This window comes from Hemiscyllium ocellatum, chromosome 1 (genome assembly GCF_020745735.1).
Source record: "Hemiscyllium ocellatum isolate sHemOce1 chromosome 1, sHemOce1.pat.X.cur, whole genome shotgun sequence".
Lineage (NCBI taxonomy): Eukaryota > Metazoa > Chordata > Chondrichthyes > Orectolobiformes > Hemiscylliidae > Hemiscyllium > Hemiscyllium ocellatum.
Genome location: NC_083401.1, coordinates 73,912,664 through 73,939,300, shown reverse-complemented (window position 1 = coordinate 73,939,300; position 26,637 = coordinate 73,912,664). Strand labels below are relative to the sequence as shown.

General features: G+C 42.1%; 1 protein-coding gene and 1 long non-coding RNA gene across 2 annotated transcripts in view; one reads left to right on the top strand and one right to left on the bottom strand.

Moving 5' to 3' along the window:
* Positions 1-7,897, bottom strand: part of itga1 (integrin, alpha 1) — a 216,134-nt gene extending 208,237 nt beyond the window's left edge. The window contains exon 1 of the mRNA XM_060822674.1: positions 7,592-7,897. Within this exon, the coding sequence (XP_060678657.1) occupies positions 7,592-7,634 (43 nt within the window). The 5' untranslated portion in view covers positions 7,635-7,897. The remainder of the gene's footprint in view (positions 1-7,591) is intronic.
* A 564-nt stretch (positions 7,898-8,461) lies between these two features.
* The window catches only part of LOC132818846 (uncharacterized), a 118,872-nt gene continuing 100,696 nt past the window's right edge, over positions 8,462-26,637 (top strand). Inside the window, exon 1 of the long non-coding RNA XR_009645029.1 lies at positions 8,462-8,683. This is a non-coding gene — a long non-coding RNA (uncharacterized LOC132818846). The remainder of the gene's footprint in view (positions 8,684-26,637) is intronic.

The window sequence follows — 26,637 nt, the reverse complement described above, 5'->3', positions numbered from 1 at the left end:
GTACAATGCAATGGAAGTGGACCATGGAAGAAACATAGTAGAGAAAAATGCAGGATGTGGACTGATGCTATTTAGCCAATATTCCAATTTCATCGAGTTAGTAAATTAACCATATTTTAGACAGCCTAGAGCAGTCAGAAAATCCCAGTTTGCTGGGATTTACAGAAAGATTTACAGAAAGAAGTCATGAGTCTGCAGCAAATTACTAATTCACTTGATTCGACTTTCCTGCCTTTCCATGTAATTCTGCGCATTTTTCCTTTTCAGTTAGCTGTCTAATTCCCTCTTGAATCTTTCAAGTGAACCTGTCTTCGCCATAGTCTGAACTTGTGAATTCCAGACATCAATCACTCTGCATGAAATAAATTTCTTCTCATGTCACTTTGACCAATTAATTGAAATCTCTTCCTTCTTATTCGTGGTTAAAAATCACACAAAACCAGGTTATAGTCCAACGGGTTTAAGTGGAAGCACACTAACTTTCCTTCATCAGGTGGTTGTCAAGGAGCGACACTCCAAAAGCTAGTGCTTCCAATTAAACCTGTTGGTATAACTTGGTGCTGTGTGATTTTTAACTTTGTACACCCCAGTCCAACACCGGCATCTCCAAATCATTCTTATTCTTGAACAGTTTCTCCCAACTCTATTTAGACTCCCCATGATTTTGTAAAGTTCTGTTAAATCTCACTCAGCCTTCTTTTCTCAAAGGAGCACGGTCTTAACTTCTCCAATTTATCATCATCACTGAAGTTCGTCATCCCCGGAACCATTCTCATAGGCCTTTTCTGCACTCAAAACAAATGCTTTCACATCTTTCCAGAAGTGCTGTGGCTAGAATTGGAGACAATACTCTAGTTGAAGCTAAACCAGGGCTAAAATTAGGGAAGAAATTCAGTCTGTCTCGAACAAGTTACAGTTGCACATTAGTTCTACAATTATCTGAATTATGCACAAAAATTGTGATAAAGGCAATGTTTGACTGAGATCACAAGCATTGTAATCAATATTGGGACCATTCAGGTTTAAATGTATTAACTACAGAATCCATGTGATGTAATATTGTGAGGGAGATGTCATTTGAGTACATTTCTGCAAATTACAGACTTCAGAGTTGCACTATGATGCTGCTTTAGTTGACTGGAAATAAAGCTGCATTTTGCGTGATTACTGTTAAGAATGTCTACAATGAAATGTTATTCGGAACATTGGCAAGACCTCTCCTGACCAAATAAAAACACACTTTTTTCTATTATAGTTAATTGCACAGCATTTATGAATAGAGTAAAGGAGGGCATGATTCTGTGTTTGCTGCTGAAAAGGTTTCGGAGAGACTGATAACATAGGAGAAAAAGATGTTACCTTGGGGACAGGATTCCCCTATATGGGATCAATAGTAAAGCACAACACTGGGATATAACTTAATTCTGCAAAGTGCTCACAGAAAATCGGCCCAAAAATAACAAAGCCTAAAAGTAGCAGGAAAGAGATAAGTAAAACCACAATGCCTGTTTGTTGTTATATAAATTGAATAAATATTAAATCTTGCAGTACTGAAATCAGTTCCTTGGTCAATTTCTAAATGCCAGATTACTGGCTGATGAAAAGATGTTTACAAAACAAACACATATTGAAGGCAGATGTAATATGAACCTTGGGTAAAATTACCAAGAATAGGCATGGTAATCTAGCCAGTCTTGCACTCAGAGTTTGGAGACTACACTTTATCACAATAACATAATGTGCTAGCAAACTGTGTGCACAGTGGGTGAATTTTTCTAGCTCCTGTTGTGCAAGATATCTGGCCCACTATAACCATATATCAAATTTCATGAACTGTGCCACCATAATTTTCCAGTGCACACCAACAATTCATTGGGTAGTTGCGAGCTAATTGTGTCTCAGAACATTTGCTCTTGGGCTACTATGCATCCTTATTTGTATACCGGAGACTAATACCTAGAGTTCCTCCTTTCAATAGTACTGGCTCCGTTCCTTGCTTTCAAACCAAAGTTTTGGTTTCAAGTTCTAATCCATGGAATTGATGTCATTGCAAGTTTGATGCCATTGCAACAAGAGGGAGTGTTGCTCTTTGTGTAGTTCCATATTTCTGATAAGACATTGTAGATATGCCCAATCAAGTCTCACAGTCGATTGTAAAGGTAAATTCAATGGTGCATATACGCAAGGCATTAGAATTAGGCGAATGAGAATAGAACCATTTGGCAAGTTATATACATTACTGAGGAAGTTAGCAAAGATAACATGGAGAAAGGTGATGAAGGAATTAAAGCTAAGGATGAGAATGTTAAAGAAAAGGTGTTGGGGGAGTGATGTAGGTCAACTGAGTCAGAAACCAAAGGTTGATAAGACTTGGTACAGGATAGAATATGATATTATATTTGGGATTCAGACTTTGAAAGCCTAACCATTCTTGTTGACATTACTGAATGGATTGCAAGCTCACCTCTTATCATAGTTTAGAGTCATAAACACGAGTGATGTGTGGGCCCAGAGTTCACTAAAGCACAGGGAATTGAGAATTCAGCGGTTCACCTCAATCTACTAAGCTTTAACTATGCAGCATGCATGGCTGCCACTGCTTGACAGAATTGTTTTGCAGTCATGTGGGGAGTAGGTCATGGTAGTTCTATACCTTGATGGGCTGTGAAGCCAGTTCTGAGAAATGAAGAGGGAGGCCAATGGTGGGTGCGAAAAACTATCATGATGGAGGGGGTCAAGTTCAGGAGCAGGTAAAGAATTGAAAAGTGGGAAGGGATTCTAATTATGTGGCCTGGGCTGTGGTGTTGCAGGTAGGGGTGGAGGTCAGGTGGTTAATCTCATATATCTGTGTAGAGTAGTGGTAGTTTAAAGATGGAGGTTTAAAGATGTGGGAGGGAGGGAGATTGGTTTAGAGATTCTGAGGAAAGGATTGTAAACTTGAGTTGGGAGGTGAAATGTCAGAGGCTCAGGAAGACCAGGCATCCACAGGTACATTCCGAAAATTGGACTAGAACGAAGCACTTCAGCCTCATTGTCATATTTAAAGTGCCAACCTTGGTGTTTGGCCTCTGCTAACACTAGGAGTGAGCAAGGTGAAGTAGAGATTCTGATTTTTTTTACAGTTTACCATAAGACCCTGTGGGAAAAAAAGATCTGCCACCCTCCTCACCCTCAGCGTGGCCACATAAAGAACACAGAATCTGGCCTGCAAAACATAGAGATCAAGCCTGCCAACACATACAGAAACGGCCCAGATTGCCCTAATCTTGGCCAAACAGGCTAACATAGAAACCAGATATGGCCAAGTTACCCCCAGACCAGAGAATACACTTTCTATGACAGCTTTCACAATCAGTTCCCAGCCTAGATTAGTACTGCAGTCCCAATACCATAAAGTTAGGCTCATTTCCCATTGAAACTGATACCGCATAAGCAAAGAGGCAGACTGAGAGATCTCGGAAGGCTTCGCTTGCAGGAGGAACACAATGGACACACCTGAATGCCAGGAGAAGCGACATTTACACATATTCGCGCAGATTGGAAATACAATGAAGAATCCTTTGGAAGAACCCTCACCCACTCATGGAGATGCTGGAATCTCCTTTGTCAATTAGAGTCATAGAGTCATAGAGATGTACAGCATGGAAACAGACCCTTCGGTCCAACCCGTCCATGCTGACCAGATATGCCAACCCAATCTAGTCCTATCTGCCAGCACCTGGCCCATATCCCTTCAAACCCTTCCTATTCATATACCCATCCAAATGCCTCTTAAATGTTGCAATTGTACCAGCCTCCATCATTTCTTCTGGCGGCTCATTCCATACATGTACCATTCTCTGCATGAAAAAATTGCCCCTTAGGTCTCTTTTATATTTTTCCCTTCTTACCCTAAACCAAGCCCTCTAGTTCTGGACTCCCCCACCCCAGGGAAAAGACTTTGTCTATTTAGCCTATCCATGCCCCTCATAACTTTGTAAACATCTATAAGGTCACCCCTCAGCCTCCGACGCTCCAGGGAAAACAGCCCTAGCCTGTTCAGACTCTCCCCATCTTTCAACCCTGGCATCATCCTTGTAAATCTTTTCTGAACCCTTTCAAGTTTCACAACATCTTTTCGATAGGAAGGAGACCAGAATTGCATGCAATATTCCAACAGTGGCCTAACCAATGTCCTGCACAGCCGCAACATGACCTCCCCCAACTCCTGTACTCAATACTCTGACCAATAAAGGAAAGCGTACCAAACGCCTTCTTCACCAGTCTATCTACCTGCGACTCCACTTTCAAGGAGCTATGAACCTGCACTTCAAAGTCTCTTTGTTCAGCAACACTCCCTCAAACCTTACCAGTAAGTGTATAAATCCTGCTAAGATTTGCTTTCCCAAAGCGCAGCACCTCTGAATTACAAATGAATTGCTGCTACCGAGCGCTTGATTAACTTCTATTCAGTTTACTCTTGTTTTAATCTCTTTACAATTTTCACCATTGTACTGTAACTGCTTTACAATGATCACCGTTTTGTTGCACCCCTATAAAGACTGCCTGCGTTGTCCACTGGGAGAAGAGGACTCTGGCCATCTGTGCAGAGAAGTAGTTCTGTATCAGCCCGGTTAATTTCTCTTCTGTGATATCGCTTTGTTCAATAAACTGCTTTTCAATTTCACCGCGGTCCTTGTTTGTGGCCTCTGACTCATTGGGCTCAATCTGTCCAACAGCCTCTAAGATGTAGGAGCAGAAGTCGGCTATCTTGACTCTGATCTCCAGCATCTGCAGTCCTCACTTTCGCCTAGTTGATTTTAACCTTACTGCGAATCATCTTGCAAGGATGCCTACCTTGAAGATGTTCTCCTCCTCTCTCTAAAAAGATCTCAGTGAGTCTCTCTCTCACTGCAGCCCCCAGGTCATCTCCTCTGCCTGAAGCTGTTCAACCATGTCCTGAAACAGACTCACTACCACAGCCACATCTGCTTCCTCAGTGCCTACTGCAAATCTTCCTTCTCACCTACAGCTCCACCATCCTCTCCAACCTATCACCTTCATCCCCAGCTCCATCTACCTATTGCACTCTTAGCTACTCTCTCCTCAGCCCCAACCCCCTCCCATTTATCTCTCCACCTGGAGGCTCCCAGCTCATTCCTGATGTCAACTTTCCTGCTCCTCGGATGCTGCCTGACCTGCTGGTTTTTTCCAGCACCACCCTAATCTTGACTCTGATCTCCAGCATTTGCAGTCCTCACTTTTGTCATTCAGCCATCATGTCTGCTCTGCTGTTCCATGACATCATGGCTAATCTGATCATCCTCAACTGCACTTCCCTGCTTTCTCCCTAAAGCCCTTGATTCCCTGCCTGATTAAAAATCTGTCTATCTCAGTCTTGAATATATTTAATACCTCAACATGAACTGCTCTCTGTGGTAAAGATTTTTCTAGATACACACCCCCTCTCGTCCTAGACTCTGCACAAGGGGAAACGACTGATCCCAATCTATCCAGCAAGTCCCCTAGGAATCTTGTATGATCCAATAAAGTCATCTCTCATTCTTCTACATTCCAATAATACTGTCCCTCTGTGCCCAGTCTGAATCTAGTGAACATTTTCTGGATTGCCTCTAATATTATTATATCTTTCCTTAGATAACAAGCCCAAAACTTTTCACAGTATTTAAGGTGTGGTATGACTAGTGCCTTGTATAGTTTTAGAAGAACCTCCCAAGTTTTATACTCCATTCCCTTGTAAATTAACATCTAGATTCCATTTACCTTCCCTACTATCAAGTGAACTTGGATGCTAGATTTTTGTGGTTCATGGATGAGGACTCCCAAATCTCTAGCTTTCTGCAGTCTTCACCATTTAAATAATATCTAGCCCTTCCATTCTTCATGCTGAAGTGCATAACCGAATATTTCCCCATACCGTATTCTACCTGACAACTTTGTGCCCCCTCACACCTCCATCCCTACCAAACCCACACCTTTTCTGGAGTTACTAATACACTTTGGTTATAGCTATGAATGAAGACCAAAAGATCCAAGGCTAAGCCTGTAATTGTTGCACATCCACATGACACACATTCAAGTGGGATCATAATTAGATTACTTACAGTGTGGAAACAGGTCCTTCGGCCCAACAAGCCCACACCGACCTGCTGAAGCTCAACCCACCCAGATCCATTCCCTACATTTACCCCTGCCACTAATACTACGGGCAACTTAGCGTGGTCAATTCACCTAACCTGCACATTTTTGGACTGTGGGAGGAAACTGGAGCACCCGGAGGAAACCCACACAGACACGGGGAGAATGTGCAAACTCCACACAGTCAGTCGCCTGAGGCAGGAATGGAACCTGGGTCTCTGGCGCTGTGAGGCAGCAGTGCTAACCACTGTGCCACCATGCCGCCCATAATATGTTGACAGGAAATAAGAATTTGAGTAGACTTTGCCTTTTCTCATCCAGTAGGACAGCAATCAACTGTCAAAAGTCTTCAAGAGCCTTAACTGAAATCACCAAACCCGTCAGTACTGAGAATCTTCATAACTTTGTTCCGTGTGAAATGTTTACTAACTCAGCTACTAAACAGCTGGGTGCTAACAATGTTCAAAAAACAATATCAGACAGGATTGTTTACACCTTAGAGATGTACTATATGAGCTTCTCGCACTGCAACCATTGTCGAAATGCATATGAAATATTGACTAGTCTTTTTTTGCACATACAGGAAAATGCCTTAGGTACGGTGTGGCTGCATGACTTGATTCCACTCTGTTGGTAATGAACCCAGCTCACAATTGGGTTGTAGCCAGTGTAGGCAGTCTGCTTTCATCACAACTGGGAAGACAACACCCTGAGCACTGGAGCTGGTCCGGAGAAGGTTGTGCTTCTTGCACATGGGAACGATTAGAGAAATCTGCTTTCATCCACTTGTTATAATGAGCGGAAGGAATTGCAGAACTATTTTGAAGTCTTGACAATGACAAGGAGCAAGGGAGATTTTAAACGAAATCCAAACGCGGAACTTTTGTTTTAAAAAAAAACTGTACGAGCCTTCCAATTGATTTATCTAGCTTTTTACACGTCAATCCATTTGTCACTGTACGCTGAAGGGTTTATTCCCTTTCAAAATGTTCAAAATAATACGCGGAAATCCATTAATAATGCTCCTTAAGTGGGAATTAGAGCAGTCATTCAAAATGCTATCAAGTGTAATGAGTTGGCAGGATGCTTCACTGAACAATAACGGTACTGCTCGGAACAGAGATACAAAATAAAAGCAGGATCTTGTTCGGACAACTAGAGACTATTAAATGTGAAGCAGCATTCGCTCGGTTTGATCGCCTCATTGGTTGTTCTATCTTTTTCCATCTTACATAGAAATAAGGCGGTGAAAAAAGAAACATACTTGGAAAAAATATTTCTTATCCACCGAAAGAGAGAAAGCATTCAGTATAATCAACAGTAATCTTCACCGCATTACAGATTGACAGATAAACTATAGTCGTCTACTGTGTACAGCAAAATTAAATCTTAACATCATTGACAGACTTCATAATCTCCTGTAACTCCGAAATTCAAGGATATATCTTCTTACCTACGAGCAGAAATAGAGCAGTGGTGTGGAGCTTCGAAAACATGGTTGATTTCTTTTAACAGCTCAAAGATCAGGGAGAGAGCGTTTTTGACCTGAGACCGGGAGAAATGATCCGTCTGAATTCAACTTGTTTCAGTGACAAGTTCTTAAAGTTCAGTGGCAGTTAGCGCAAGAAATATGAGGAAATCTCCAGGCATTTCCTGTTTGGCTGAAATGACAGAGGATAAAACTCGACTCCACACTCTGCATTTGGAATGATGACCATGCAGGCTTTTGGATGGATTGGAAATTGCCCGCGGGCTGCAGGGTAGAGGCGCCTTAAATTTCACTCACATGTTTGCATCGAGCACACGATTAAAATCAGTGCCCGGATCTCAGATCTTACTGTAACTGGGGGTGGGTGAACTGATCCAACCAGTATCACAGGGCTCAAGTTGAAAGAGTTCCCCAGAGTGAATGAAAGGAGCAATTCAGAAAGTCTAGAGATGTATGACCAACATATGAAAACACACACAGTCCCGGCTATTATAGCCTCGTTAAACTCTGCTGATTTATTTTAAATTCCCTATCCTTGATCGCAGACTCACTTACTACTAATGAACGTCACCAACATTATTAAAAAGGCGAGCGCGTTTTCCTTCAGTACTTTAAGAATTGAAATAAATTTTATTTGTGGCCAAGTGACAAAGATTTACAGGAAAAAACAGGTTACCAGTGATTGGTATCCGCACTTTAAGCGAGTAGGTTCTTCCCTCAGAGATAGTGAGCACTGTCCCTGTGCGGCGCCAAGTTATTAGAGAAAATACGTTATTGGTGGGAAAAGCTTAATGTTTAGACATGCCTGAGAAATAACAGCATTTGCTGTTACTCCATGAAGCTGGTTCTGGAAAAGTAACGACCTCGGTCAAGAGGCTAGAAAAGGGGAGGATTAACTTCAAAACCAGAGCTGCACGGTGGTACAGGGAGTTCTGTGAAAGATGAAACCGAATATCTGAGTTGATCTAATTTGCAGGAAATCCCGAATGGAGTCCAAACAAATGGACTCAGAAATATTTGCTGTTTAACGGAAGAGTGATCCATCAATGACGGGAGGTAGGAATTAGTTTGGGGTTCTGCCTAACTGGGGGTCTATATGAATACATTACTGTTTATATTTCAGAGGAAGGAAGTTTCATTTTTCTACAGAGATGGGAAGATATTCTCTCTCTCAGAGGGTGTCTGTGGAATTTTCTTCCCCAGTAAACTGTGGAAGATAGGTCAATGAATTTGTTCAAGGCTGAGTAGGGTTTTGGATCAGGTCAAGGATATAAATGGAACATCCAGGAAAGTGGAGCTAAAACCAGATCAACCAGAAATTTGTTGACCACGGAACAGGCTTAATGGGCTGAATGGCCTATTACTGCTGCTTTCACCTGCAGGAAGCAGTAGCTGAGAGGAGGTGCTGCATTTGTCCAATTGTGTGGGACTGATGTCAACACTTTTCATGCTAAATGGTTAAGTTCTATCCGAGACTAGACGAAGGGTTGGATGATAGTCTCAGTCCACCAATCTTCTGTCCAAATTTGTAAAAAATGGCTCATGTGGGCCATGATTTTTACAATGGGGTCAATCGCCTACATTCCTCTGACCATTGCCAATATGAGATAACCGAACCACTGTCGTTCATTTTCAATGCTGAGAGGCTGCAGGGTGACTTGGACATGCTGGCTGAGTGTGCAAGTACTTGACAAATGCAATACCATGTGGCTCAATGTGAGATCATCTGCTTTGGTGGCAAAACTAGAAAGACAGATTATTATATAAATGGCAACAGTTTAGGAAAAGGTGAGGTGCAATAAGATCTGGGTGCCACGGTGAAGCAGTTGTTCAAACGTGACATTCAAGTATGGTAGATGGTGAGGAAAGCTATGGCATGCTGGTCTTCAAGGCAAGAGGATTTGAATATCAGAGTAAGGATATCTTGTTGCAGTTATACAAGGCCTTGGTGAGGCTACACCTTGAGTATTGTGTGCAGTTTTTGTTTCCTAGTCTGAGAAAGGACATTCTTGCTACTGAGGGAGTCCAGTGAAGATCCACCAGATTGATTCTCAGGTTGGCAGGACTGATATATGAAGAAAGGCTGGATTGCTGGGCCTGTACTCGCTGGAATTTAGAACAGTGATGGGGGGAATCTCATAGAAGTACATAAAATCGTGATTGGACTGGACAGGCTAGACGCAGAGGAATATTCCTGACTTTAGAGAACTCCAGAGCTAGGGATCACAGTCTAAGAATAAGGGTTAAGCCATTCAGGACTGAGATGAGGAAGAATTTCTTCACTCAAAGAATTGTGAATCATGGACTTCTCTATCACAGGAAGCTTTTGGGGATGTTGTTAGATATATTCAAGAGGGAGCTGGGCATGGCCCTTATGGCCAAAGTGATCAAGGACTATGGAGAGAAAGAAGGAGCGGGATTCTGAGATTGTATGATCAACCATGATCATATTGAATGGTGGTGCAGGCTCAAAGGGCCAAGTAGCCTACTCCTACCCCTACTGTCTATGCTTCTATGTTTCAATGGTGTTACCATCACTGAAACCCCACTATTAACATCCTGGGTGTTACTATTGACCATAACTCAACACAGCACAGTGGCACAGTGGTTAGCACTGCTGCCTCACAGCACCTGAGACCTGGGTTCAATTCCCAACTCAGGCGACTGACTGTGTGGAGTTTGCACGTTCTCCCCGTGTCTGCATGGGTTTCCTCCGGGTGCTCCGGTTTCCTCCCACAGTCCAAAGATGTGCGGGTCAGGTGAATTGGCCATGCTAAATTGCCCGTAGTATTAGGTAAGGGGTGTATGTAGGGGTATGGGTGGGTTGCGCTTCGGTGGGTCGGTGTGGACTTGTTGGGCCGAAGGGCCTGTTTCCACACTGTAAGTAATCTAATCTAATCACAAACAATATCAACATAGTGCCTACAAGAGCAGGTCAGGAATGCTGCCATGAGTAACTCACCTCCTGATTTCCCAAAGCCTGTCCATCATGTATATAGCACAAGTTAGGAGTGTGATGGAAAATTCCCCATTTGTCTGGATGAGTGCAGCTCCTACAACACTCAGGAAGCTTGACACCATCCAGGACAAAGTAGCCTGCTGGATTGGCACTACATCCATAAACATCTACTCCCTCCACCACCAATACTCAGTAGCATCAATTTGTGTACTATCTACGAGAAGCACTGCAGAAAGACAGCATCTTACAAACCTATAACCTCCTCCATGTAGAAGGACAAGGGCAGCAGATTCATGTGAGCACCACCACTGCAAGTTCCCCCCCAAGCCAGTCACCATCCTAACCTGGAAAAAAAAATGCTATTCTTTCACTATTGCTAGGTCAAAATCCTGGAATTCCTTTCCTAAGAACATTGTGGGTCTACATCACATGGACTGCAGAAGTTCAAGAAGGCACTTTCTCAAGGGCAACCACAGATGGGCATAATGGGGGGCCTGCCAGCAACACACATTTCCCAGGAGTAAGTAAGACAACTGGGACTGCTGTATCACTGGCCAGGCAAGAGGTAGTAATTCTGGGGAGCATGAATCTTCTGTTACTTATAAGGTGATAGGATCTGCATCTCTCAGCACTGTCACTTAGCCAGTGCCCTTTTATTGCATTTCTGCCAGACTGCGAACCACAGCACTATATCCATGATAAAGTGGATGCTCAAGGTCAGCATCCATGGTCATCTGCAGAGTCCCCAAGTGTAAATTAACTACCTTTTATTAGCCATGCTGTAGTCACTCTGTAAGCACTGCTTAGAAGTACTAGGTCAAACAAAGACAGTGTTTAGACAGGAAATAGATGAGTATATCAAGGTGAATAGCTCAGATTTTTGTGCACTACATCCCCTATATCATGCTCCCTCTACATCACCTCTCTCACCTTTGCTGCCTATGTTTCATTTCCAAATTATGTTGCAGCCAGTAGGTACTCCCACTTTAGTCTCAATTATTGAAGCAGATTTTAATCTGAGAAAGTTAAAAATCACACAACACCAGGTTATAGTCCAAAAGGTTTAATTGGAAGCAAACTAGCTTTCGGAGCGGCGCTCCTTCATCAGGTGATTGTTCGGAGTGTCGCTCCAAAAGCTAGTGTGCTTCCAATTAAACCTGTTGGACTATAACCTGGTGTTGTGTGATTTTTAACTTTGTACACCCAAGTTCAACACCAGCATCTCCAAATCATTAATCTGACAGACTGCCTTACTCAGTTTTCTTCGTTGCTACATCTCAGCATCACTCCCTTAAAAATCCATAACCTTCAAAACACTTTAGGAACTAACTACATGAGTAAGTCAATTGATTCTGCACCAGCAAAAGTAAGTCAAAAACACTTCACTTAGAAATTGTATGGAAACCCTTTAAGGAGTCCTAATCAGAGATTACTCAGGCAATTGAATGCCCATTCTCCTGAGAGTGATCGATAGAAGATGTGACTGGACTACTATCTGTTAAAAATAATGATTTTCCATTTAAAGCCTATTTGACTATGAAGTGAGATTCTGACCTCATAGCATTTCCCTCAAATAATGCTTACATCTGTTTCATAACATTGCCAACAAGTACCTCTAAACTATTCTCTGGCCTCCATAATTACTGTTTTTGCAGAGCTCTGTTACAGTCATAGAGTCCTATAGCACAGAGACAGGCCCTTTTACCCAAAATGGTCCATGTCGACCAAAATGTCCGTCCACACTAACCCCATTTCCCTGCACTTGGCGCATAGTCTTCTAATCCTTTCCTACTCATGTATTTGTCCAAATGCCTTTTAAATGTTGTTAATGTACCCGCCTCAAACTATTCTGCTGGCAGCTCATTCCATCTGTGTACCACCCTCTGTTTAAAAAGTTGCTCCTCAAATTCCCATTTATCATTTCCCCTCTAAACTGATGCCCTCTAGTCCTCAATTCCTCCACCCTGGGAAAAAGACTGAGTGCATTCACCCTATCCATGCCTCTCACGATCTTATACACGTTAAAAAGTCCCCCTTCAGTCTCCTATGCTCGAAAGAAAAAAGTCCTAGTTGTCCAACCTCTCCATATAACACAAACCATTGAGTTCAGGCAACATTCTTGTAAATATTTTCTGCACTCTTTCCAGTTTAATAACATCCTTTTTATAGCAAGGTGACCAAAACTGAACACAATACTTCAAGTGCGGCTTCACCAAAGTTCTGTACAACTGCAACGTAACTTCCCGACTTCTATACTCAATGCCCTGACTGATGAAGGCCGTTGTTCCAAAAGCTGTTTTCACTGTCCTGTCTATCCTGACTCCACTTTCAGAGAACTATGAACCTGAACTCCAAGGTCCCTCTGTTCCACTACACTCCTTAACGCCCTACCGTTCACCATGAAACTCCTACCTTGATTTGATTTTCCAAAATGCAAGACCTCACACTTATTTATATTAAACTCTATTTGCCATTTCTCAAACCACTTCCCCTGATGATCAAGCTCCTTTTGCAATTTCTGATAACCTTCCTCACTGTCCATGATACCACCTATTTTAGTGTCATCAGCAAACTTAGTAATCGTGCCTTGTACATTCTCATCCAAATCATTGATGTAGATAACAAACAGTAATAGGCTCGACAACGACTCTTGAGGCATGTCACGGGTCACAGGCCTCCAGTCTGACAAGTAACCTTCCACGATTACTCTCTGCTTCCTACCATCATGCCAATTTTGTATCTAATTTGCCAGCTCACACTGGATTCCATGTGATCTAACCTTCAAGAACAGCTTACCATGTGGAACCTTACCAAAGGATGATAAAGTGAGCACTGCAGATGCTGGAGATCAGAGTCGAAGAGTGTGGTGCTGGAAAAGCACAGCCGGTCAGGCAGCATCCAAGGAGCAAGAAAATCGACGTTTTGGGCATAGCCCTTCATCAGGAATACTCGGATGCTGCCTGACCAGCTGCGCTTTTCCATCACCACATTCTTTGGAACCTTATCAAAGCCTTTACTGAAATCCATATGAGCCTACGTCTATCATCCTGCCCTTGTCAACCTTCCTGAACACTATGTTGGACCAAGTCTGATTCACCAACAGAAAGAAAATATGCCATTACCCCTGAAAATTCAGTGGCATTATCATCACTAAATCCCTCATTATCAAAATCCTAGGAGATACCTTTGATCAAAAATTGAACTGGTCCAGTCACATAATGAATAAATGAATGATTCATTGTCCGGTATATCCAAGGAGATACAATGAAGAGTGCTCTGTTGCCATAATCTGGTGTCATTTTGAGAATGAAAACAAAGCACTTAAGTCAAGTTCATCTTCATGCCAGGGTTTGAAATATGACTGCAGGACTTCTGCAAGGCCCATGCTTCAGGTGTACCACGGCCAGGAGACCCTGCCTCCCCATTGCTGCAGCCAACACCGTGGCGCCATTCCAGTAGTCCACACATTGGATTGATAAGCCAGGAGTCACTATTACAACATTCTGGCCAACCTGACTCCAGTGAAGCATCCACCAAGAAAAACGTTGGACCAGAAGCTTTGAATTCAGGTTTGGCAGCCGACACCAGGTGCTTATGTAACCTCCCAGTCTGCATTGACTCATTTCAATGGAGTATCTAAAAGCTTTGGCTACAAGGGCAGGTCAGAGGTGAGGAATTATGCAGTGTGTAACCCACCTATTACTCCCCAAAGCCTGTCTACCATTTACAAGGCACAAGTCAGAAATGTGATGGAATACCCCTCACTTGCCTGGGTGAGTGCAGCTGTAACAACACTCAAGAAGCTTGACACCATCCAGGACAAAGCAGCTTTCTGGATTTGCACTCCATCTGACATCTCTGACATTTACGACCTCCACCATGGTGGCAGCAGTGTATACCATCTACAAACTGCACTGCAGTGATCCACAAGAGCTCCTACAGCCTCTATCATCAAAAAAGATAAGGGCAGCAGATACTTGGGAATACAATCTACAGATTCCTTTTTAAGCCACACACTATACTGACTTGGCACTAAATTACATTTCCTTCAGTATCACTGTGTCAAATCCTGGAATGCCATCCCTAGTAGCACTGAAGTTGTCTCGGCATCACGTGGATTTCAGTAATTCAAGAAAGCAGCTCACCACCACTTTCTCAAATTAATTCAGGATGGAACATGGAGCATCTGCAGACCCATGACTTAAGAAAGGACTGTAATATTTAACTTTTAACTTTATTTCTTTATTTTTTCTATTTTATACTAAGAACTGTAGTGTTGAACTTTTTAACTTATTTCTTTACTTTTCCAGTTTGTACCTAAGATTTTGTACCTCATAAAGTCTTAGAGTTAAAAAGCATGGAAACAGACTCTTCAGGCAACTTATCCACGCTGACCAGATATCCTAAATAAATCTAGCCCCATTTGCCAGCATTTGGCTCATAATCCCTTTGAACCCTTCCTATTCATACATCCATCAGATGTCTTTTAAATGTTGTAATTGTACCAGCCTCCACCATTTCCTCTGGCAGATCATTTCATACATGCACCCTCTGCATAAAAAAGGTCCCCCTTGGGTCCCTTTTAAATCTTTCCCCTCTCACCTTAAACTTTTACCCTCTAGTTTTGACTACATAACTGGGGGAAAAAGACCTTGTCTACTTATCCTGTCCATGCCCCTCATGATTTTATAAACCTCTATTAGGTCACAACTCAGCTCTGATGTTCCAGGGAAAATAATCCTAATCTATTCAGCCTCTCCCCATAGCTCAAACCCTTCCCTGGCAACATCCTTGTCTGAACCCTTTCAAGTTTCACAACATCCTTTTGGCTGTGTGACAGAAACACACAGAATTGGGATAAAAGTGTCCTTCCCAGGATGGCAGCCAGTGACAAGTGGTGTTCCGTAAGACTCAGTGTTGGGGTCACAACTTTTCACTTTATACATTAACGATCTAGATGAATTCTAGCTAAGTTTGCAGATAATACAAAGATAGGTCGAGGGACAGGCAGCACTAAGGTGGCCTGGAGGCTGCAGAAGGATTTGGACAGGTTAGGAGAGTGGGCAAAGAAGTGGCAGATAGAGGGCAACGTGGGAAAGTGTGAGGTCATGCACTTTGCTAGGAAGAGTAAATGCATGGACAGCTTTTTAACTGGAAAGAAAATTCAGAAATATGAGTGCAAAAAGACTTGGAAGTTCTGATCCAGGATTCTGTCAAGGTAGTATTGTAGGCTGAGTCAGTAGTTAGGAAGACAAATGCAATGATGGCATTTATTTTGAGAGGATTAAATGTAAAAGCAAGGATGTACTTCTGAGGCTCTCTAAGGCCCTGGTCAGGCGGCGTTTGGAATATTGTGTGCAATTTTGGCCCCTGTATCTCAGGAAGGATATACTGGCCCTGGAGCATATTCATAGGCCATTCACAAAAATGGTCCCAGGAATGAAAAGCTTAACATATGAGAAATGTTTGAGGACTCTGGGTCTGTACTCAATGGAGTTCAGAAGGATGGAGTTGGGGGGGGATTCTAAAAGATAGAATACTGAATGGCCTGGACAGAGCAGATATTGGGAAGATGTTTCCATTGTTAGGAGAGACTAGGACCCAAGGGCACAGCCTTAGAATAAAGGGGAAACGTTTTAGAAAGGAGATAAGTAGAAACTTCTTCAGCCAGAGATTGATGAATCTATGGAATGCAGCCAGTTGATTGAATATATTTAAAACTGAGATAGATAGGTTCTTGAGGAACAAGTGGATCAAGGGTTATGGGGAGAATGGAAGAGAATGGATTGAGAAATGTATCAGTCATGATTGAATGGCGGAGCAGACTCGATGGGCTGAATGGCCTAATTTCTACTCATGTGTCTTGCGGTTTTATAGCAGGGAGACCAGAATTGCACACAGTATTCCAAAAATGGTCTAATCAATGTCCTGTACAGCCGCAACATGACCTCCCAACTCTTATACTCAGTGCAATGATAAAAAAAATGCAAGCATACCAAACACCTTCTTCACTACCCTGTCTACCTGTGACTCCATTTCCAAGAAACTATGAACCTGCACTCCAAGTTCTCTTTGTTAGGTATCTTTGTATGAGGATGGTGCTGGGAATGGCGACATTGCGCACTTTTTCACTATTCTCCTGTACCCTGTACTTGAGTACACATGACTATAAAATCTAAATCTAAATCTAAATAGTAAATGTACATTCCTTGAAAGAATAAACAAAAACATCTTTCATCTCTGTTCTCACTAACTGATATCCTCTATGTCCTCCAATTTTAAATTACTTAATGATCATGGCCTGCCCAGAATGTAAATTCCTGCATTCTACACCCACAACTCCCCCTGCTATTAACTTGCCATGCCTTTAACTTTGAGTTTGGTGTTTTTGTCTATCCGCAAGTCTCCACTTTTAAGATCTTGCCCAAATGTTGGATTATTCATTTTTAAGCTAAATGTTGTTTTTGAAGAATTTCTTGATGGATGTCACCTCACAGCTCTCAGTGACTTTTTCACACTATCATTCGCTTATCACCTTATTCATTATGCAACTGGGCCCTTTGATGTTCTACCTGAACCATCAATGTACAGGAGAAGTGAAGTTGCAATGTGCAGGAGAGGTCAATCCCTGCCACCGCCATGACTTTCCAGCATATGAGATGCTGGCACTATATATTCAACCTAGTTGGTCAACATTTCAGCCACAGTCAAGCAGAAATTACCTCCCACATTATTTCTTTCAGAAACAAAAATGTCTCAGAAAGGGTCACTAGCACATTGTTTTCCAAACAGGATCCTGGAGTTTCTGGTGGACAGGAAGCTCAGGGGAAAGTGCAATGACTTTTGCACTCCGCAAGAATAAGTGCCATCATCTCCTTTCTGTTGCCTCATACTCACTCTAACTCTGCCACTGCACATATTCCTCACCAATGCTCATGGGCTACCATCTCAATATTGCATTCAGGAGCTTCACGCAAAGGCTCCCAAACACCTCATCCTCCACAGCTACTAACCCATCCTACCCTCTGGCTAAAAAAAACTATGCAGCACACAGAGGCTGACAGAGCTCAAGTATTGGAAAGTGGGTGAACCCAAAGAAGTGAAACTAAGAACCATACAATCAATTTTGTGTTGATGGACGTGCTTACTGTGTGTTCTTGTATGCAAAACGGCCTGGCAGGAGCAGATTAAAAGTGTTCCTGAGCTTCAAGATGAAGTCCTGAACAGTCAAACTGGATTCTGAGTTGGTCCCAGATTGGCCATAATAATGTGGTGAGGCTCGTGATTTATTGATGCTGACTTTGGTGGACAAAAGGTGCAAGACAACATTGCCCATGGAGTATCCAAGAACGTGTTGTTGAAGGGGTATTAAAATAGAAGGCTGGAGGAGCAAATGGCAACGAGATCCATCAGGTCTGACTTTCCATTTTGAAATTGTCACCATCTAGTTTCCTAAAAGAGGGAGAGAGAACTGAGAGTTGCATAGAAATGAGACAACGGAATGGAAATAATATGATTGCAACTTTTTATTGAGATTCTAATCTTGGCTGTTGAAACTTTAGAAGGAAAATCTGAAATTCTTTTCTTGTCATTGTGAATCAGGGTTCTTCAACCTGGTCATATTTTTACCCAAATTATACCATTGCCCACGATGCTGAAGACATGGGGAAATTCAGCCCTACTTTTGTCACCTCTCATAAGATTTTCCTTCCTACATGTGAGATACTAAACAAAATAAAGTCAAAGCATTGAATCTTATGGGATCTTGAACTTTATGGAGCATGGTGAGAAATCTGGCAAGATCGCATGAAACGTTCAGCAAGGATTTTCTCAATATTGGTAACAACAAGTTGTATTTTCCAATAGAATTCTGGGCGTCGAGACAAGATTCTTGTTGGGATAAGCAAATTCTTATCATCGGGAATTAGATTAAATTAGGTTAGATTCCCTACAGCATTTTTGCTCCTTATCACTGAATCTTGTTTCATTAATATGCAGGTTCCTATTCTGCCACACATCAGATAGAAACTAGATGCCAAGAATTCCTTCAGAGTGACTCCAGCTTAATTCTTGCACCCCAGGCCTCCATCTTGGACATCACGCACCAAAATCTTAACACATTCACCAAGGGCTTCAGCCACACGTGCTCTTGTTATTTGAGACATGTCAAACTCTCCATATTGTCATGGCACGCAGATAGATGCCATTCAGTCCATTGAGTCTGCACTGACCCAGACACAGCGAGAAAGTGTGAACTCCACACAATCAACGAATGCTGAAATTGAACCCGGTCTCCTGCGCTGTGAGGCAGGAGTGCTAACCTGCCGCCACATCTCTTAGAGTGCTTACAGTGGGGTTCTGCAACTTCATGCTGCCCTCCATCTCTCCAACAATGTTACTGTAGGGGTACTTTGTGTGCAAGGACAGGCCACCAGCTCACAGACTGGACCTGGCTGCATTTCAAGGCTGCACACTTGCTTTCCAGCATACGACCAATTGCATCATTGGATTCTCACCGGCTCTGTGCCTTGCCATGCATTGTCTTTTAGCACAAAGTCAAAGCCAGGCAGCTTGTCATGGCTGTCAGCAGCCATGAGTCAAGGGATGGATATGTTGCTGTATAACCATGTTACATTAGTATTATACACTTGTACCATGTGCAGTGGATAATGCAGCACTGATACTGCATGTGTCTCAATCAAATGGCCAGTCAGAGGGAAGTAGAGTCACAGAGTCATGCAGATGTACGGCACAGAAACAGACCCTTTCATCTAACTCGTCCATACTGACCAGATATCCTAACCCAATCTAGTCCCAGCTGCCAGCACCCAGCCCATATCCCTCTAAATCCTTCCTATTCATATACCCATCCAGATGTTTTTTAAATGTTGCAGTTGTACAGACCTCCACCACTTCCTCTGGCAGCCCATTCCCCCCCCCCCCCTCCCACCACACACACACACACACACACACACACCATCCTCTGCGTGAAAAAGTTGCCCCTTAGGTCTCTTTTATATCTTTCCCCTCTCACCCTATACCTATGCCCTCTAGATCTGGACTCCCCTATTCCCCTACCCCAGGGAAGAGACTTTATCTTTTTATCCTATCCATGCCCCTCATGATTTTGTAAACCTCTATAAGGTCAGTCCTCAGCCTCTGACACTCCAAGGAAAACAGCCCGAGATTATTCTACCTTGCCCTATCGCTCAAATGCTCTAAACCTAGCAACATCCTTGTAAATCCTTTCTGAACTCTTTCAAGTTTCACAACATCCTTCCAATAGAAAGGAGACCAGAATTGCACACAACATTCCAAAAGTGGCCTAACCAATGTCCTGTATAGTCACAACATGACCTCCCAATTCCTGTGCTCAATACTCTGACCAATAAAGGAAAGCATACCAAACGCCTTCTTCACTATCCCATCTACCTGTGATTCTACTTTCAAGGAGCTATGAACCTGCACTCCGAGGTCTCTTTGTTTAGCAACACTCCCTAGGACTTACCATTAAGTGTATAAGTTCTGCTAAGATTTGCTTTCCCAAAATGCAACACCTCACAGTTATCTAAATTAAACTCCATCTGCCACTTCTCAGTCCATTGGCTTATCTGATCAAGATCCTCTTGTAATCGAGGTAACCTTCTTTGCTGTCCACTACACCTCCAATTTTTGTGTCATCTACAAACTTACTAACTATACCTTTTAAGCTCACATCAAAATCATTTATACAAATGACAAAAAGTAGTGGACCCATCATCGATCCTTGTGGCACTCCATTGGTCACAGGCCTCTAGTCTGAAAAACAACCCTCCATCACCACCACCCTCTGTCTTCTACCTTTGAGCCAGTTCTGTATCCAAATGGCTAGCTTTCCCTGTATTGAATGAGATCTAAACTTGCTAACCATTCTCCCATGGGGAACCTTGTCCAACACCTTACTGAAGTCCATATAGATCATGTCTACTGCTCTGCCCTCATCAATCCTTATTGTTACTTCAAAAAACTCAATCAAGTTTGTGAGATATTATTTCCCACTTAACAAAGCCATATTGGCTATCCCTAATCAACCCTCGCCTTTTCAAATACATGTACATCCTTCCTTCAAACAACTTGTTCACCACCAACATCAGGCTCACTGGTCTATAGTTCCCTGGCTTGTCTTTACCAACCTTCTTAAATAGTGGTACCAAGTTAGCCAACCTCCAATCTTCTGGCCTTACCTGTGACCATCAATGATACAAATATCTCAACAAGGGCCCAGCAATTACTTCCCTAGCTGCCCACAGAGTTCTACGGTACACCTGATCAGATCCTGGGGATTTATCCACTTTTATGCGTTTCAAGACATCCAGTACTTCCTTCTCTGTAATACGGGCATTTTTCAAGATGTCACCATCCATTTCCATACATTCTATGTCTTCCGAGTCCTTTGCCACAGTAAACATTGATGCAAAAAACTCATTTAGTATCTCCCCGTTCTCCTGCAGCTCTACACAAAGGCCGCCTTGCTGAACTTTGAGGGGCCCGATTCTCTCCCTAGTTACCCTTTTGTGATATTCTTGTAAAAACACTTTAGATTCTCCTTAACCCTATTTGCCAAAACTATCTCATGCCCCCTTTTTGCTCTTCTGATTTTCCTCTTAAATATACCCCTACTGCCTTCATACTCTTCTAAGGATTCGTTCCATCTATCCTGTCTATACCTGACATATGCTTCCAAGTAGTGTTAAGTTATATGAAGGGTGACACCTATCAGTCGCGGGTCCCAGGACACTAAGTCAAGGGAAGCCTTTGATATCAGTCCAAAAGTTAGTCACCATCAAGCAGATGCTTTGTGGGCTGTCACAGTCAGAACTATCTCATTGTAGGCAGTGAGGAGCCAAATATCAGACGCCCTATTACTGTCTTTTCAAATTTGGTCATATCACAAATCAGTTAAATAAAACCAAAAGAACTGCAGATATTGTCATTCAGAAACAAAAACAGAAAGTGCTGGAAAAGCTCAACAGGTCTGGCAGGATCTGTGGAGAGAAATCAGAGTTGATGTTTTGGATTGAATGGCATTTGCTCAGAACCCTGAGGTATACCTGAGCTGGAAGAAAGGGAGGGATAAAGTGATTTGAAAATAGGAGGCGCAGTAATTGGTCCCAACTGACTCAGTAAGAGGCACAGAGGCCATGTATGGCTGGCGCTGTTGGGAGATTGCATCGTTAAGAGTGTGAGTGAAGATGTTGCAGGCAATAGGAAATATGGTTGGGCATGAGCCTTGGTGGGAGATGTGTGCAGTTGCAAAGATGGAATGAGTATCATGTAACAGAACTGAAAGAAGATCATAGCAAGTACCCTGGCAAAACGGAAAAGATCTTGACCTTTGTCTTACAAAGCTGGGTGATGAGAGCACACTGGCATGACAGGCAACTCTGGAGAAGGCCTGCAGGATCTGCTGAAGTGGTCCATCAGGATCCCAAGGCCTTGTCCAGAAAAAGGGTGCCAATTTCCTCTTCAGTGCCATGTCGGAGGCAAATGTCCTGAAGAGTGCAGGGCAGCACCAAAATGCAAGTGGGTGTATATAGACCTTCTAAAGATGGCATCTTGGTGAAGGGTGACAGTTTATTCTGGGATACCTGGCGGCAGCAAGTTTTTCTGGCCATTGTTAGAATCGGGCTGGCACCAGTTGAGAGGGGCATTGTACGGGCATGGTCGGTAGTTAATGAGTCAAATTGAGGAAAATGGCATGAAAAAACTTGCTTGGCCTTACAAAGTGAAACCATCCATGAAATTCAACAAAAATGACTCTTAGCCAAAAAAATGGTAAGATTCAGGCCATAGCTGTTTATCTTATTTTTATATTGCAAAAGTGCTGATTTCCCCTTCTGTTGGCAGGCCAAAACTGGGGAATAAATTATGACAGTTAGTTCAGTTCTTAAGATAGAATGTTTAAAACACTAAATGTTGGTCCTGTTTACTTAACAACCATTTCATAACACCACTGTAAAGTGCATACAGGAAAACCTAACTTTAAGGCAGGACTTGTGGATTGGGAGTTACTTGAGGAGACAAAAGGAATAATTCTTTAAATTTTGTGGCCAAGCTAAATATATGCTGTGGTGTGGAGTATGCTGGTTTTAAAAATAATGTTTTACCATGACTGCAGTCATCTATTGCTCCATTGCTGAGGAGAGGCGAGCAAAAAATAACCAATATGTACAGCTGTTCAACTCTCTCTGATAATGTCTTTCTGTGTTCCCATTTTCTGGCTTTTCTGCAAATCATAATTTGCTATCCCAATATAGTGTTGCTTTTAATATATATGTGTGTCTGCTGTGCATAACTATAATCTGCCAATGTCAAGCAAGATAATATTCCATATGTAGTCAAATATTATTTTATAAACAGTTAGAAGCAGGTACATTAGGAGCTTACTAATCACCCAATCATCTAACTAAATAAAACAGACTACTACTTCTTCCATCTTGGTGAGGTTCATGAAAGAAAGACTTGCAGACCATCAACTTGCTCACATATTTCAAATTTCTTCATGAATAACAACATTCTTTCCATTTCAAAGAAATGCCATGGGATTTTCTGCAGAATTATCCCAGTTGAATTGGAGAACACATTTTCTTTGGAACACATGGCCCAAGTGTCATATTTGGATTGTGGTCTTAGATTAGATTAGATTAGATTATTTACAGTGTGGAAACAGGCCCTTCGGCCCAACAAGTCCACACCGACCCGCTGAAGCGTATACCATCCAGACCCATACTCCTACATATACCCCTTCACCTTGGAGATCACACACAATTTCTACCAAAAAGTACCATGTTAAATGTGATATTACACAGTGTTTTTTTCTCCACAGATGCTGCCAGATCTACTGAGTTTCTCCAGCAATTTCTGTTTTTGTTTCAAATTTTCAGTGTTCTTTGTTTAATTGTGAATAAAATATTAACCATCTTATTTACACTTCCAGTCAACAACACTTTCCGTTCGCTTATCTTTGTCATACTGCTATGTCAACTTTATGTCTGTGATAAAGCCCAACATTGTCATTTTCATTGGAAGAAGCCAATATAATTTATTCATGCAGTAAGTACACTCAGACAAAAGTTGTGGTTCCCCTGGATTTCACTGTTCAGTCCAATGAAACCAGTATGGTTCACAACTGGGTGTGCAGAGAGGAAAAGATATTTCCAAGTTGAGGTATCCTTGAAGGATGTGTAAGAAGCTTTGTCTAGTATGCAGGGGCCAAGTAGGTGAGATGCTATAATTGTACCGAGTCACTTAGGTGGGCATTGCCAACATACTGTCTGCCCTTGAGCCTTGGTGCAGCCAAAATAAAAGATTTGCCTCACCAATTTGTCAGAAGACAATACAACAAGACCATAGACTGAGGAGCAGAAATAGGCCATTAGCACTTCAAGTCTGCTTGACATTAACTGTCATCACAGCTCATCTGATTCTCCTCAAATATAGTTTCCTACTTTTTCCTCAGGTCTTCAGATTCCCTCACTGGTTTAAAATTCTCTATGTCAGCCTTGAATATTCTTGGTTATAGTCCAACAGGTTTAATTGGATGTACACTAGCTTTCGGAGCGACGCTCCTTCATCAGGTGATAGTGGAGGGCTCGATCGTAACACAGAATTTATAGCAAAAATTTGCAGTGTGGTGTAACTGAAATTATACATTGAAAAATTGATTGTCTGTTAAGCTTTTCATCTGTTGGAATACAGTGATTGTTTCACTTCTTTCATGTGTAAATCACAAAACCTTTTTTTAAAAGTTACATTCTTGGGTTAGCTGTTAACAATGGTGATAGCTAGACAATATATTGAAGGTGTTAGCCCCATGTGTTCTCTGTCTATGACCTGATGTTTAGATTGATTCCAATCTAAAAGTGAGATAACAGAGTTTTACATAAATTCATGCAGTTTTTGAGCTCAGACTTCTACATGAATGTATGCAGTTTTTGAGCAAAATGCAACGTGACTCTGCAAGTACAAATTCACCACACAAAAAATATGTGTGCATGTGGGTCTTTGTCTGTGTGTGTGTGTGTGTGTGTGTGTGTGTGTGTGTGTGTGTGTGTGTGTGTCTGGGGTGTGGGTTGTGAGTGTGAGAATGTGTGTGTGTCGTGGGTGCAGAGTGTCTTAAGTCTGTGAGGGGGTGCATGTGTGAGTGTGGGAGTGTGTGTGTCTACAAGGGTGTGCATGGGTGTCTGTGTGTGTATGTGAGAGTGTGTGTGTGCAGGAATATCTGTGTGTGTGTGTGTGTGTGTATCACAATGGTGGTCACCTGTAATGTGACATGAAAGGTTCATGTCACATTACAAGTGATCACCACTGCACTACACACACACACACACAGATATTCCTACACAGTGTGGGAGAGTCTAGAACAAGGGGACATTATATCAGAATAGCTGGTCACCCTTTGGAAACAGAGATGAGGAGGAATTTCTTCCTTTAGAAGTTTGTGAATTTGTAGATTTCTTCACTGTGGAGGGCTGCTGAGTTGAGGCTGCTAAGAATATTCAAGATTTGGAGATGCCAGTGTTGGACTAGGATGTACAAAGTTAAAAATCACACAACACCAGGTTATAGTCCAACAGGTTTAATTGGAAGCACATTAGCTTTTGGAGCGACGCTCCTTCATCAGGGGAAACAATCTTTGCACATCTAACCTATTAAGTCTGCTAAAGAGTCTTGTATGTTTCAACAATGTTGCTTTCGTGCTTCAGAACTCCAAATGAGTACAAACCAACTGTACTCAACCTCAAACAATAAGACAGCCCCACGTACGTGGTAATAGCTGAAAGAACCATCTCTTCCAGTAATGTCAATATATCTTTCCTGAGAAATAATCTAAAGATTTCTGGAAGATTAACACCAAAGCATCTATTATTTCTGTAGTAACTTCCTTTAACATCTTAGAATACATCCCATCAGGGCCACGGGACCTATTAGTCTTTAGCCTCATAGGTTTCTCTATCATCTTTTCAGCAGTGATAGTTTTATATTTACTTCTGTTCCTCCTTTTGCCTTCAATTATTTGGTAAATTTGGAATGCTATTCGCTAATAGTTACAAATGCTAATACTATAGTTGGCAAACTTCCCAGATGTCTATTTTAACAGGGATGGGCACAAAGAAGTAGAGTGACCACTAGTTGGCTATGCTATTGAATTAATTGGTTGCCAGCACTCACTTGGTAGTGGGCAGCATCACAACCACTCCCTCTTCTAGGAATGTCTTTTGGCTGTAGAGAATTGTTGGGTATCTGTCCCATACCTTCTGCTCCCACTTTAAGAACACGCCTCCCTTCCAACCCATCTCGAGAGGTCTAGTAAAATTTAGCCCAGGTTGTTTGAGAATCTGTAATTAAGGCTGTCTTTTTTTTTAAAGAATGTGACTGATATTTTTTCTCAAAAACACATCTGGAAAAACAAAACATACCGTTCATGTCTCCATCAAATTACAGTTATTAAAAACGCTCAAAGAATTTCAGTTAAAAGATCAAAAGGACAACATTCTGCTTTTGCTGTGTCAGAGAGTCTGACAGCAATGTTGGAAAGATCTCTTCCTTCATCCATTGACCAAGGACTGACAATGGGGTTTACGCTCAATTTCAAAAGCAGAGAATTATTCAGGGAGATCTTTGATGAATGGATATGAAAGATCGAGGAGACTTGGCCATATTGTGTTTTAGTTACCACATTAACTAACACAGGCCAAAAATGATGCAAATTTTAAACCATGAGAAACTGCAAATCAAATTCCAGACTAATATTCACAGCTTGAAGAGATAATGGATCAATTGGAGATCAGGTCACAGGTTGTATGGTTACACATCTGTGGAGACTGGACAAGAGCAAGTAAAACTAAACCATTTGGAGATGGAAAAATGCCCTCAGAAATCTAATATAAATAAATGATGTTTGCATCAAAGATTAAAACAAAAGTCCTATGGGAAAGAAATCCACATGTTGGTGTGCAAATGAAGGTTTTAGATGCTGCATGTGAAGGATTAAATGCAGAGAAACCTACCA